The 13,699-nt window shown below is 44.0% G+C and overlaps 1 protein-coding gene across 2 annotated transcripts in view; it reads right to left on the bottom strand.

Annotated features, from left to right (window-relative positions):
- Window positions 1-13,699, bottom strand: part of MYOM3 (myomesin 3) — a 357,638-nt gene that overhangs the window by 117,194 nt on the left and 226,745 nt on the right. Inside the window, exons 14-16 of one of the 2 annotated variants that reach the window (XM_063954304.1) lie at window positions 2,290-2,417; window positions 1,865-2,048; window positions 209-383 (exon numbers count right to left, since the gene is read on the bottom strand). In XM_063954304.1, the coding sequence (XP_063810374.1) occupies window positions 209-383; window positions 1,865-2,048; window positions 2,290-2,417 (487 nt within the window). The remainder of the gene's footprint in view (window positions 1-208; window positions 384-1,864; window positions 2,049-2,289; window positions 2,418-13,699) is intronic. The other variant, XM_063954305.1, reaches the window with a different exon arrangement.

The raw sequence follows: 13,699 nt of genomic DNA, 5'->3' as shown, positions 1-13,699 counted from the left end.
GAAGTACACATACTGTCAGATGAGTTTCTCCTCCATGTGTGCTTGTGTTCAACTGACAGTTCCTATGAAAGTAATATTGATGGTACTCACATTATAGAAACATACTGAGCTGGTAGACTAAAATTTACAGTCAGGTTTATTACTCTTTTATTAACAATTTGGTCACCAGAATGTAAAAGGTATATTTCCAATTAACATACTAATTTACCTTGTACACTGCAGAGGCTTGCTGTTTACTGGCTGCCAATCTTCCTCCCCTAAAAGGCGGCAGTACACGTAATACCCAAGGATCTCAGGAGTATACTCAACCTTTCCCCACTGCACGACTGCAGACGTCTTTGTGTCTCTGAGGGCTGAGATGTATCCAGGAGCTGGTGGCACAGCTGTAGGAGAAGCGCAGTTGACAGATGAGATGTAAATCACAGCTAGACTGTTCTCAAAATGGTCACAAAAAGAATACTGCAAGCAGTTTTTAGTTTGTTTTAAGTATTTTTTGTGTCATGTCATCCACATGAAATCACATTTCCTGTCAAATATTCCCATATTACATTTGTGCTCTGCCGGAAGCATTTAGGAACCTATAAATCCTCGATAAAGTGTATCAGAAAAAGATACTTCAGCTGACTTTAACTGAATGTTATTTGCCCATATAGAAGCTATGAGAAGCTGATAAAAGTTTTCAGAGCAGATTAGCTAATGCATCTGAATTGCATGAAATCATCCTCCTTATTTAGACCATTTGCATTTAATCAAAGTGTTTTCTGTAATTATTAACATAGTCTTAGTTGCAAAAAGGGATTAAAGAGCATAGAGTTACAGCTTTTAAGGTTCTGCAGTGACAAATGATTATTAGAGATGGTTATTGTCTTTGGTATAAATATAGATTAAGTTACATTTACTTCTTGCTTCTTTGCATTTTGACAAGAAAAAGAAGAAAAACATTCCCCCAGCACACAGCAAAGGACCTTCAATGAGATTTGAATACAACATGATAACAGAAATACAGAGATCTCTGTTTACATATATTTGCAGAAAGATGTTTATGCCACTAGGTAGTGTCAAGGCGTCTCTGTTCTGCTTTAACCACTTTGTCTCTCCTTAAGTGATGTATGATTTGTGTTATTTCTGTCACTGTACATGTTTAGCTTTTTGCTGTTTCTTTTGGTTTAAACTTGATATAGTTGATAGTACCAGGTGACACTCTAGTGCAGTAATATTGCGGGAATATTGAATATATGGGATGTAGTTATGTGACCGGCAGTCAGCAGACCACCGGTCACAATATCGACGGCTACATGCCGCCCCCCTCTAAATCCCGACAGTCGGCATTCCACCTAGCAGGGACTATTCCCACTCGTGGGTGTTCACGACACCCATAGAGCGGGAATAGAACCTGTGGCGAGCACAGCTTGCCACCAAGTCCGCAGTGTGGCGAGCGCAATGATTGGATGGGCATGGCTTACCGGCGCCGGAATCCCCAGCGTCGGTAAGCCATACCCAACCTGAATATACAGCATATGTGATAATCAGTGGGCCCTGGAAAAAGAACCTGAAACTTTACTATGAGTCCTTGTTCTAGAGTAATGTCAGCAAGCCTCATTTGTAAAAAAATATGTGTGTGCGCTCAGACTGCAAGCTCAAATGCATATGACACTACACTTGTGAGTTCTTATTTTCCGCAGATTGTAAATACACATCAGGTGCACTTTGCAAACCTGTTGATCAAACACATTTATGTATTTTAGCCAAAAAAAGTGTTACCTGTGAAGTTAATGACGATATATATATATAATGCGTGGCTGAAGCTATGACAGCTCTCTCAAACACAAGTCTAAATTAATTTTAGGTGAAAAGTAGCAGTCACCTAATGTTGCTCTGAGAGAGATAGGTGCGCTTGGTGCTGATGGATCACTGACTCCGTACTTGTTCACAGCTCGTACTCGGAAACAGTAAGATTTGCCTTTATCCAGATCCAAAAGAGAAAGGCTTGGTGAATTGATAGTTGTGTCCAATTTTATCCTCTCCCATCTGTTGCTTCCTGCAATGCACTAGATGAAATAGTACTGTAAATTCATACATGCTCCTTTCACAGAGACATAAACTTGAAGATCTTTAGGTCATGTAGACAGTCCTCACATTAAGTTATTCATTAATAACTTGTACAGTAGAAATGCACACAATATAAAATAGTTTTTATATATAATTTTGGGACACATGTTCCTGAAGTGGGAGTTTGTCGTTCTGATTACAAAAATTTTCCAGCCAAGATGTGTTAGATAAAATGATTACCTTTTCTATGTGGTATGTCAAAGGCTCTTTGCCATATGGATCAGGTTCATTCCAGCAAAGTACAATATAGTCCTCGCTGACCTCTGAAGCATGAACATTTGTTGGCGGTGTGGGAATCTTGACATCTTCTATTTCAGTTAGAAGGGAGGGATGAGCAAAACATAAAAATATATTGTATGCTTTCCATCAGATGTTATTCAATCAGAATACAAAGTGATTGAGAAGGCTGTGGATTGTGGTTGGTAAATAAATGCAGGTAGAGTTATGTAGTAGACAAAATAAGTTGTCCGTATACCAACAAAATACATACCCAGCAGTAGAGCCGTAAGACATTTTGGTGCCCTGTGCCAGAAAAAGAATTGGTGCCCCATCCCCCCATATTCAAAATAGAGTGGACACAGAATATACCATATAGCAGTGTCTGTAAGTCACATTACACCGCACTGTAGTAGCCCTTATTTTAGACATGTTACAAATGCCTAAAGCGCATGTGGCCAAATTGTGCGGAAAAACTATATATATACAATGTGTGCTGTGCCTAATTTGACAGGCTTAATAAAAACTGAATGTGACGTATAGTTTAACTAATCTTTTTCTTATTCTTACTCAATTGTTGTGTTGCCTCCATTTTAGATGCTGTTTCAGGTATGACTGCTCCTTTACTTAACTTCCGAACAGTTCTTATTGGCTGGATATATGTACTTTTTGTGTTGTTGTATTTTTATCTCGCAGTCCTGACCGGTGGACCGGATACACTGCCCTATAACTGGGCCTTAAGATTGATCCCTGCCCCGATACCCAGGGACCTGTCTCTAGTTACCGGTCAGCTCAGCGACACTGCCATTGATCTGATATTATTACTACTTTGATACTGTCTTATGTCTAATATCTGATTATCTTTCATTTAATTTTGTTTTCTGTGTATTGGACTGTCCTGCCTCTGCTATGGGTTCTTCTATGGTGCTGGACGGCCCATTCTCTCTATTTACGATTAGTTTTGGGTGGGGGGTGTCAGTGCCTTGGCTTGACACTTCCTCCCCCAGTCTCTAGGGATTAGAGATATACCCAAGAATATTGGGTTAATACCCTCCTCTATTTCATTGCATTTGTATCCCACCAGTGAGCTCTTTCTTTTTTTTAGAGCTCAATCTTAGTAGTCGGGTATCCTGCCTTTTGGATACTACGTCTACTTTTTTGTCTTTTCTTTCTCTCCTCTTCTAGGTTCTTGTTATAGTTCGTGTGTACGTTGATATACCTGCATCTATAGATAGATAGATCTATATATCTTATATTGCTGTTTATGTATAGGATTATACATTTCTATTATTTTTTATTTTTATTCTCTTTTTTTTTTTTCTCTCTCTCACTTATTTTAGCAGAGTTCGGGGCCCCATCGGTTTCCTGTGGATTGCCCCCTTCTCTCTCTTTAGCCATGCCGCTAACATGTCTGTCCATCAATGTTAAGGGGTTGAATACCCCCCAGAAACGCTCTCACCTCCACAGGTCTCTCAAAACTTTGAAAGGTGACGTGATTTTTCTACAGGAGACACATTTGAAATCGGCCTCCCATCCCTCACTGATGTCTAAACAATTTCCCATGGCCTGGTACTCCAATAATGCAGCGAAAAGAAATGGGGTTGCTATTTTAATCAGAGGATCCGTTCCTTTCCAGTTCCTAGACTGTAAATGCGACACTGAAGGCCGTTATGTAATGGTGAGAGGTAAAATTGGACACGAGGAGGTTACATTGGCTAATCTGTACTCTCCAAATACGGCCCAATCCAAATTTTTTCGCAAGTTCTTCCAAGACCTCTACTTATATAGACGGGGTAAGACACTTGTTGGTGGAGATTTCAATATGGCTCTCACATACATGGATAGGTCCGGCCCCTTGCGCAGTGGACGAACCCCACACTCTTCTGTACTACACAGAGGCATGGCCGAGGCTGGTCTGTTTGATGTCTGGCGCTTTCTTAATCCGACCACTAGGGACTACACTTTTTATTCCAATCCGCATGATGTGTATTCTCGCATTGACATGTTCCTGAGTTGTGCACCTCTCTCCCAGACAGCACGTGCTTCCTCGATAGTCCCGCTTACTTGGACTGACCACGCGGCTTTGGTAGCGACTTTTGATATATTTGATATCCCTGACGGCAGACCGACATGGAGACTTAACGAAACCCTATTGAAGATTCCTAAATTTCAGGACTTAATTAAAACTGGGATTCAGGAATATTTCGATGTCAATGTGGAGGGCGACTGCAGTTTAGCCACAATATGGGAGGCCCATAAGGCGGTGATTAGAGGATCCATAATCCAATTTGCGTCCCGCCGTAGGAGAAATCAGGAAACTCAAATTGCTTTATTAACTGGCACCATTGCACAACTAGATAGGGAACACAAACGCACACAGTCTAAGAAAATACTAGCCGACCTTTCTAAGGCCCGTGATGATCTACAATCTCTTTTGGCGGAGAACATTGAGCGCTCACTTCGCTGGGCTAATCAATCGTTTTACGACAAAAGCAACAAGGCTTATACTTTGTTGGCTAATCGCCTACGCGCCAAGAAAGCTAATCAGGCCATTCATACTATTAGGGAACTCTCGGGTAGCGCTACCTATGACCCTAAGAAAATTAATGGTATTTTCTCTGATTATTATAGAGCACTCTATAATCTTGACCCCCCGACCGACCCCTCGGCGCTCGCCGATCAGGTTCAACAATATTTAGATTCATGCGCTCTTCCTCGGTTAGATGATGCAGCTAACTCTGCTCTCAAAGCTGATATTTCTGCTGAGGAGATTGAAGCGGCATTGAAAACCCAAAAACCTTCTAAGGCCCCTGGCCCAGACGGCTACCCGATGGTGTATTACAAAACTTTCGCTCCTCAGCTTATCCCTCATATGGTCTCTTTATTTAATAAGATAATGCAGGGCACCCCTTTTCACACTGATTCCACGACCTCTCGTATTATAGTTATACCGAAACCCGGTAAGGACCCCTCATATTGCACAAATTATAGACCCATCTCTTTAATAAACACCGCTCTCAAGCTTTTTGCCAAGATATTGGCGTCTCGTCTGAATACTGTGTTGACGTCATTAATAGACCCTGATCAAGTGGGATTTATTCCCGGCCGCCAGGCCTCAGATAACACCAGACGTATTGTTAACTTAATTCACCATATTAACTCAACGAAAACTCCAGCGATTGCTCTGGCGCTTGACGCCGAGAAGGCATTTGATCGCATCTCCTGGCCCTTTTTGTTTTCTACATTATCCACATTTGGTCTTCATGGTCATTTAATCACTGCAGTAGCGGCCCTCTATTGTAACCCCTCATCCACAGTCCTGACTAATGGATTAAGCTCACCCCGCTTTAGTTTAAAGAACGGAACTCGCCAGGGATGCCCTCTCTCACCCCTACTTTTCGCTTTATGTATTGAACCTCTTGCAGCCTGTATTAGACTCAATGCTGACATCGAGGGTATTACTGTGGGGCAGGGCTCGTATAAAATATCTCTGTTTGCAGATGACGTGCTCGTAACTCTTTCTAACCCTTTGATTTCTCTTCCTAACCTACAGATATAACTACTTTGTACGGTTCCCTCTCTGGTTATAAAATCAATCATACCAAATCAGAGGCCCTCGCGTTTAATGTTTCTTCTCATACTAGCTTGACCTTGACCTCTTCTTTCCCTTTTCTTTGGAGGCCCTCGGCCATCAAATACCTTGGCATATATATCACTAAATCCTATACTAGCCTCTATCAGGCTAACTATGTTCCTATAATTAAAACGCTTAAGCATGACTTAGATAAATGGGATCGGTTGTACATCTCATGGATTGGACGGATTAACGCCCTAAAAATGAATTTCCTCCCTCGTATCCTTTATCTGTTCCAAACTGTCCCGACAATGGTGTCCCGAGTAACATTGGCTTCCCTGCAAACAATGTGTCACAAATTCATTTGGGCTCATCGTAAACCTCGTTTAAGAAGAAGCATATTGAGCAAGAGTGCAACCTCAGGCGGTTTGGGATATCCTAATTTTCAGGCTTATTTTAACGCCTGTCAACTTAACCACATAGTGTCCTGGCATTCCCCCCGAGGGATCAGAAAATGGGTTGATATTGAGAACTCTATATTTCAGGGGGTTCCGGTATGAAAGATAGATAGTGTCTAGTTAGACAGTCAATAGATAGACACTATATGTTAGACAGACATTAGGTCGACAGGGTCAAAAGGTCGACAGGGTCAAAAGGTCGACATGGAAAAGGTCGACAGGTCGACATGGAAAAGGTCGACAGGTCAAAAGGTCGACATGATCAAAATGTCGACAGGGTCAAAAGGTCGACATGAAAATGGTCGACATGAAAAAGGTAGACACCATGTTTTTTGCATTTTTGTGCTTTGTGTGGATAGTTTTGTCATCTGGCACCCCAATTGCAGAAAGGCATACCCTCGCGGGGCTCGCTTCGCTCGCCACGCTTCGGGCACGGTGGCTCGCTGCGCTCGCCACAAGGTTTATAACCAACTCTATGCCGACATGGATAGAGAAAGTATGAAATAATCCAAAAACATGTTAAATTAAAAAAAAACATTTGTTTATCTTTTTTATGTTGACCATTATCATGTCGACCTTTTGACCCTGTCGACCTTTTGACCATGTCGACCTTTTGACCTGTTGACCTTTTGACACGTCGACCTTTTCCATGTCGACCTGTCGACCTTTTGACCTGTCGACCTTTTCCATGTCGACCTTTTGACCCTGTCGACCTTTTGACCCTGTCGACCTAATGTCTGTCTAATATATGGTGTCTATCTATTGACTGTCTAACTAGACACTGTCTATCTACTAAACGGATAGGATTTCAGGGTATCCCCCTGGACTCCCTACTGTGGCTACCCGGGTCCTGCAGACCAGCCTCGGCCTATTCAGTCCCCACGGTTAAATTCACCCTCGGATTGTGGGACAAACTCTGCATCACTTATAATCTTTCTTCATACCCCTCACCTCTGTCACCTATCTGGGGTCACCCCGCCTTCCCTCCAGGCAGTGACCGACACATGGCAGCCCCATGGCAATCCCAAGGTGTCACGAGATTTATCCATGTTAAAGGTCACTCTGCACCGGCCTCTTTTGGAGATTTTCAAGAACGCCTAGTTATTCCATCCTCGTGTCATTACCATTATATTCAAATTCTTAGCTTCCTTAAATCACAACTTAAAACTACTCTTTTGAGATCGCCCACCGCCTTCGAACATATGTGTCTGCTTTCAATTGGCAAAAAGGGGAATATCTCCACAATTTATAACTCTGTTTTGGCTCCAGATCCTCCTCCCCGTGAACCCCACGAATTAGCCTGGGAATCAGATCTTTCCCATTCATTAGAAGACGAACAATGGGAAGAAATTAGATTGCGCACTACTAAAGCCTCCATTAGTGTGGCACTTAGGGAGACATGTTACAAAGTCTATACCAGATGGTACCTAGTCCCCTCCAGACTTCATTCCATTTTCCCTGCGACCTCAAATTTATGCTGGAGACTTTGTGGAGAGGAGGGCACCTTTTTCCACATATGGTGGACCTGACCCTCTATTCGCCCCTTCTGGGATACAGTTGGAGCGCTCATAGCTCAATCTTGCGGGCATAACATTGATTTCTCTCCTGAAATTGCTTTACTTCAAGCCCCCATACCGTCACTACCCAAATCCCAAGATAGGCTTGTTATGCAATTCTGCATGGCGGCTAAATGTCTGATTGCTAAATGCTGGAAGGATCACAAACCACCCTCCAAGGCATTATTGGTGACTAAGATTAATTATATAGCCAATATGGAATATATTACTAGCTTAAGGAATAACACAGTGGCCCAATTCCACAACGTTTGGTCCCCGTGGTACCTCACGCGTTCTTTACTCATCCCCGGACTCTGCTAATGCTCATACTGCTAATACCTCTACTACTCCCTCTGTTATTATCTTTGCTTAGACTTACAGCCAACCTCCTGTTTCCTTATCTGTGACTATCTCAACTTTCCCCTTTTGCTCTTACACTTTTTCTCTTTCTTTTACTTTCCTTATCCTTTTTATTTTTATTTCTACCAAGTTTTTTCTCAGTTTTGGTATAGTTTATATACTATAATTGAAAAAAAAAAAAAAGAGAATGATCACACACACGTTTCAATTTCCACAGGCTGAATGTTGCTATCAATGTCTTTATGTTATAATTCTATAACGCTATGTGGACAAATTCTCATCTGCTAGTTCATTATTTTGACCTGTACCTGTGTATGTACAATATTGCTTTGATTATTGATCATTCTCAATAAAAATTACTATCTAAAAAAAACAAAACTGAATGTGAGTGGCTGGTACCAGATACTTCTTAAGGTGGGTACACACTGGTAGATATATCTGCTGATCAATTGATCGGCAGATATATCTATGGACGGATTGGGCAGTGTGTTGAGCATACACACTACCTGATCCATCGGGGACTGACGTCATGAACTGGGCGGGCGTGTATACACGCCCGCGCAGTTCAGCTGTCAATCACCGCCGGCCGTCGCAGCATGACGGAGTTCACAGACGTATCGGCCGTACACACTGACCGACGGACCCGCGATATATCGGCCGTTCAAGAGATATTTCGCCCAGTGTGTACACACCTTTACTCTCTTGCCTTTGAATGATTTAAGTATTTCTCCAAATGAGTATTCCGAAATACAGTATGTGCAAACAAACTGTAACAAACGTGTACCATAATGATATTCAGATAGCCTGTACTGTAAATGCAAATAAATCAACTCAAATTCAAGTAGTGGTAAACAAGTGTTGGTCAGAAATCATACTGGAGCATGTTTCGCAGAACCGCCTGCTTCCTCAGCCTGAGGTAGCAGACATAGGTTCTGTTAAACATGATTCTTTATTATCTACTTATCCCTTCTTTATATAGTACCTCTTGTATTTTTTTTAACATAATTTTTGTGGTGTTTTTGTGGTTTTATATATATATATATATATATATATATATATATATGTATATAATTTTATTTTCTTCTGTCAGCCACTAGGGGACACTGGCACAACTTCAAGACCGTGGGGTGATGATGGTGGCTTACAGGGAGCTGGCACATTAAATAATCTAAGAAGTGAAACAGGCTCCTCCCCCTCTATACCCCATCATCCCTCAGTTTTGAATTTGTGCTGAGGGAGCCGGTCACTGCTGACTGAGCTCCAGCTCAGTTTATATTTACTTTCATTTAATTAATTTATTTAACTTTTTTATTCATGGGACTTAGTCCCCTCAGCCTCAGGAACCCTTCGCCACTTATATGAGAGAAGCAGTATTATGTACTAGTACTATGTACAGTACTTTACACACTAGCAGCATCAAGCTGCACAAGGAGAACAGCGCTTAACCTGAGAGGCACTGTTCCTCCCGAGACAGCAAGGAGAACAGCGATTAACCTGAGAGGCACTGTTCCTCCAGAGACAGCCACATCCTGAGGCTCGGATTGGGTGAGTGAGCCTCCTTGTGTGAGGCACTGTGCGGCTCCTGCGTCCAGCGCAGCGGCGTCCCCCACGTTCCCTCCCCTCCTCTCCCCGCTGGCTATGACTGGCCGCGGCAGCAGCGCAGTCTCCACTACACTGCCGTGCTGACAGTACACAGCACAGCAGTGTGGGTGAGCGAGCCTCCTTGTGTGGGGCACTGTGCATGAGTGGTCGCGGCGTTGTCTCCATTGCACTGCCGCGTTGACAGTACACAGTGCGACAACATTGCCCACTCAGTGCAGGGCAGAGGGAGTATACAGCGGAGGATAGTGGAGCGGATCCGCGGTAAGCAGTGGATTTGGGGGCTAAGGCACAGGGCATTTAACTAGAAGGCAGACAGCATCTGGAGCACCTTGTGAGTTGGGAGCAGCCAAAGGCTGATTTGAATTGTGTAAGTAATTGTGTAAGGCACCCACTCATAATGGTGCGTAGGGACCTGGTTGTCACGATCCGGGTATCTGGACGCCATTTCTTACCTATCAGATGCCTCCTAAGGCTGGCTCAGCGCTCCAGGACCGGATCCCATCTGTCATCCTGATGTGCACATTCCCGCATCCTCGCCTGTCTCTCTGGACGCAGTCACAGTAACGCCTTATACATCTGGCATGGCGTCTCCCGCGGCCTCCGCCGCCGTCCCTGAGCTTCTGCATTCAGAGTGGCGATTACGTCAGCCGCGGCCTCCGCTGTGTCCGCGTGGTTGGATGTGCATCTGTCAGCCTGGCGTCTCCTGTCTCCGGTGGCCGGCGCCGCCATTACTGTTTTCCAGACCACATGGATTACAATCCAAACTTCCCTCCAAGTGTCTGCATGGGCGCAGCCATCTTGGATTCTGTCAGCTGATCTTTCCCACCAATCCGTTGTCAGTATTATTAATTTGCATAATTGCCTAGCCAATGCCTTCCTTGCTGCAGGTATAAATAGGTTGTGCCTGAGCAAGGAAGGCGTCAGTGCTTTGGTTGTCAAACCTAGTTCCAGTTTGTCTCTCTTCTGTGAATGTCTTCCAGGTTCCAGCTCCTGTTTCCAGACTTCTGCTATAGAGACCGCACCAGCATTCCATCTGCGGTGTAGCCTGACTCTCCGATCCATACTGGACTCACCTGTTTCCAGCTACAACATCACCTGCTTCCAGCTCAGCTTCCAGCAGTGTACAGCTTCTCTTAAAGGGCCGGTGTCCTTTCTGCAGTTTACCACTCTCCACCGGTATTATTATTTCTCCTCTCTCAAATTCTACATTTCATCTACATTGCATTGCTCTCAAGCTTTATTTATTATTTAACTGGTTCCAGCCAGTATCCACTCCGTGCCAACACCTGTCTGGTTCCAACCAGTACCCACAGCAGCATTTTATCTACAGCAGTCCAGCTTTCCCTGGAACACCAGCTGGTACGACCCTGGGCTTTCCTCATTGCTACAGTTGAGCCTGGTAAGGACTTTCCAACTTGCAGATAATAAGAACTGTCTCATACCACCAGAGCTCTGTGGCCCCTGCCACCCTGTAGTACCCAGGAACTGTATTATTATTTCTCTGCTGATTTTTATGTTACTTTTTACTGCTACTGTGATGCATGGAGTTTGTCATAAATAAATATCATTGACTTTTACTCAAGTTGTCGTGGTCACGCCTTCGGGCGGTTTCTCTTCATGTTACTTACATGTCCAGGGGTCTGATACAACCTCCCAGGTTCCAGTACATCTCAGCCCCTACAACTGAGGCTGCCTTCCGTCAGCTCAGGCCCTCAGTTGTGACACTGGTTGAGATGGGTGCCTGTGCATAGGCAGGGCCATCTTAACAGCAGTGTAGGCCCCTGGGCATAGCAATGCACTGGGCCCCCTACCCATCCTCCAGCAGTAGGGGTGGGGGGTACTATCTTCCACTGGACCTGGAGCAGTAAATTCTTCTAACTACTCCTTTACTGCACAGATTGGACGGGAGGGAGAATACAAAAGTATAATACAGCATATTAGGAGTGTGGAGCTGGAGCAGGGACCAGCTGCTTGAAGACTGATATCTCTGGTTCTGGGCATAGTAGGGACAAGCTGCCAGCGCCCACCGAAAGGGGAGAGTCCCAGCTTTTGGAGTATACCCTCATAAACACTCTAAGTCAGACAGAACCGAAAATATCTGGCTAAGAAAAGCAATTAACAGGCTTGGATGGGGACCACTGCCTTGAAGTCGGATATCTCCGGTTCCCCAGGGCCGATTTTCAAAAATCTGGTACCCCTGAAAATAGGGGAACCTCAGCTATCAATTTAGAGCCCTTACACACCTGGGGCCCTTGGGCAAGTGCACATAGAGCCCATACGAAAAGACGGCCCTGTTCATAGGGGACAGAGAGAAAAAAGGCGCCATCCTCAGCTAGGCAGCTCATGAATAGCAACAATGTTTCTTCTCTCCTCAGGAATCAGCACTGTTAGCAGAGACAGCTGCACATTCCTTAAGAGTGCCAGAAACCTGAAAGCCTGCACATAAAATACAGGCTGGTTGCAGAGGGAGTTGTAAGAGGGGAGTAGTACAAATATTATACCTCCCTCAATCCTTCTGATATTTCTCTCTCTCTCTCTCTCTCTCTCTCTCTGTATTATTGAGAGTGCTGGTGTGAATTGTATGTGTCTCCTCTCTATCCGTCACACTGGCAGACAAGAGACCAACTAATAAAGCATCACAAAAACTATTTATCTGTGCTAAGTGTAAAAAAAAAAAAGCTCACACAGATGATTCCTTCCTGTGTGAAGCATGTGCTTCAGAGGTTACGTTAATCCATCCCAAGATGCAAATTATCCCCCCTGGGCGGTAGCACTCAAAGGAATCATCTCACAATTACATAATGAGGTGTATACTTAACGAAAGACGGTTAAGGAGATTCCTCAAAATGATGTACTTTCTATTGCAACAGAACCACCCTGGGTGGCAGGTCTTCTCTCTCAGGACAAAGCTGAAGAGGACGATCGTGAGTTGGGCGAAATTACTGACCCAGATGAAGTTCCACAGGAACCTTACAGGGGGTTGAACCTCTCATTTTAGCTATACGTTTTGAAATCGCATTCACCATATACTGCTTTATTTGGTAGAAAGCAGCGTTCATCGGTCACATCCTTTTTCCATGAAACTGGATGATCATCTGACGGAAGCTTGGAAACACCTGGACAAGAGGTTTCAGATGCCTAAAAGTTTTCTAAGTATTTATCCATTTCCATCAGCTATGACGGATAAATGGGAGATGTTACCTCGAGTGGACTCCTCTCTATCCAGGGTTGTCCAAAAAGACTGCATTACCTGTTCTGGGAGCAACTTCGTTGAAAGAACCGTCTGACTGGAAGCTGGACACCATGTTAAAGTACATCTATTCGGCCGCAGGTGTCTCACTTAGACCAAGCTTGGTAAGTCCCTGGGTGAACAAGGCAGTGGAGCATTGGGCCACTAAATTGATAAAGGACTTACAAGAGGGCTTTCCGTTAGAAGAAGTATTGATCTTAGCGGAACATATTAAGGAATCAACTATATACCTAGGAGAAGCGGCTAGAGATATCGGACAGGTTAACTTGAGAATCTCAGCAGCAACTATTGCAGCCAGAAGGGTTCTTTGGCTTCGGTCATGGCAAGTTGACGCTGAGTCAAAAAAACCGGCAGAAGCACTTCCGTTTACAGATGACATTCTTTTTGGAAAAGAACTAGACTGGTTAATTTCTCAGGCTACGGGTGGTAAATCTACCTTTTTACCAAAACTTCCACCACCACCTAAGCGCTCTTATACTGGAATTTCCTTTCGGTAATTTTGTTCCACTCAGCCTTTTAGAGGACGCGGAAGAGCTTCCCCTTGCAAGGTAGAGGTCGTGGCAAGCAACCAGTC

Source organism: Pseudophryne corroboree, chromosome 2 (assembly GCF_028390025.1).
Source record: "Pseudophryne corroboree isolate aPseCor3 chromosome 2, aPseCor3.hap2, whole genome shotgun sequence".
NCBI classification, from domain to species: Eukaryota; Metazoa; Chordata; class Amphibia; order Anura; family Myobatrachidae; genus Pseudophryne; species Pseudophryne corroboree.
The sequence above is the reverse complement of the archived record's forward strand: the minus strand, read 5'-3'. Positions and strand labels throughout refer to the sequence as shown.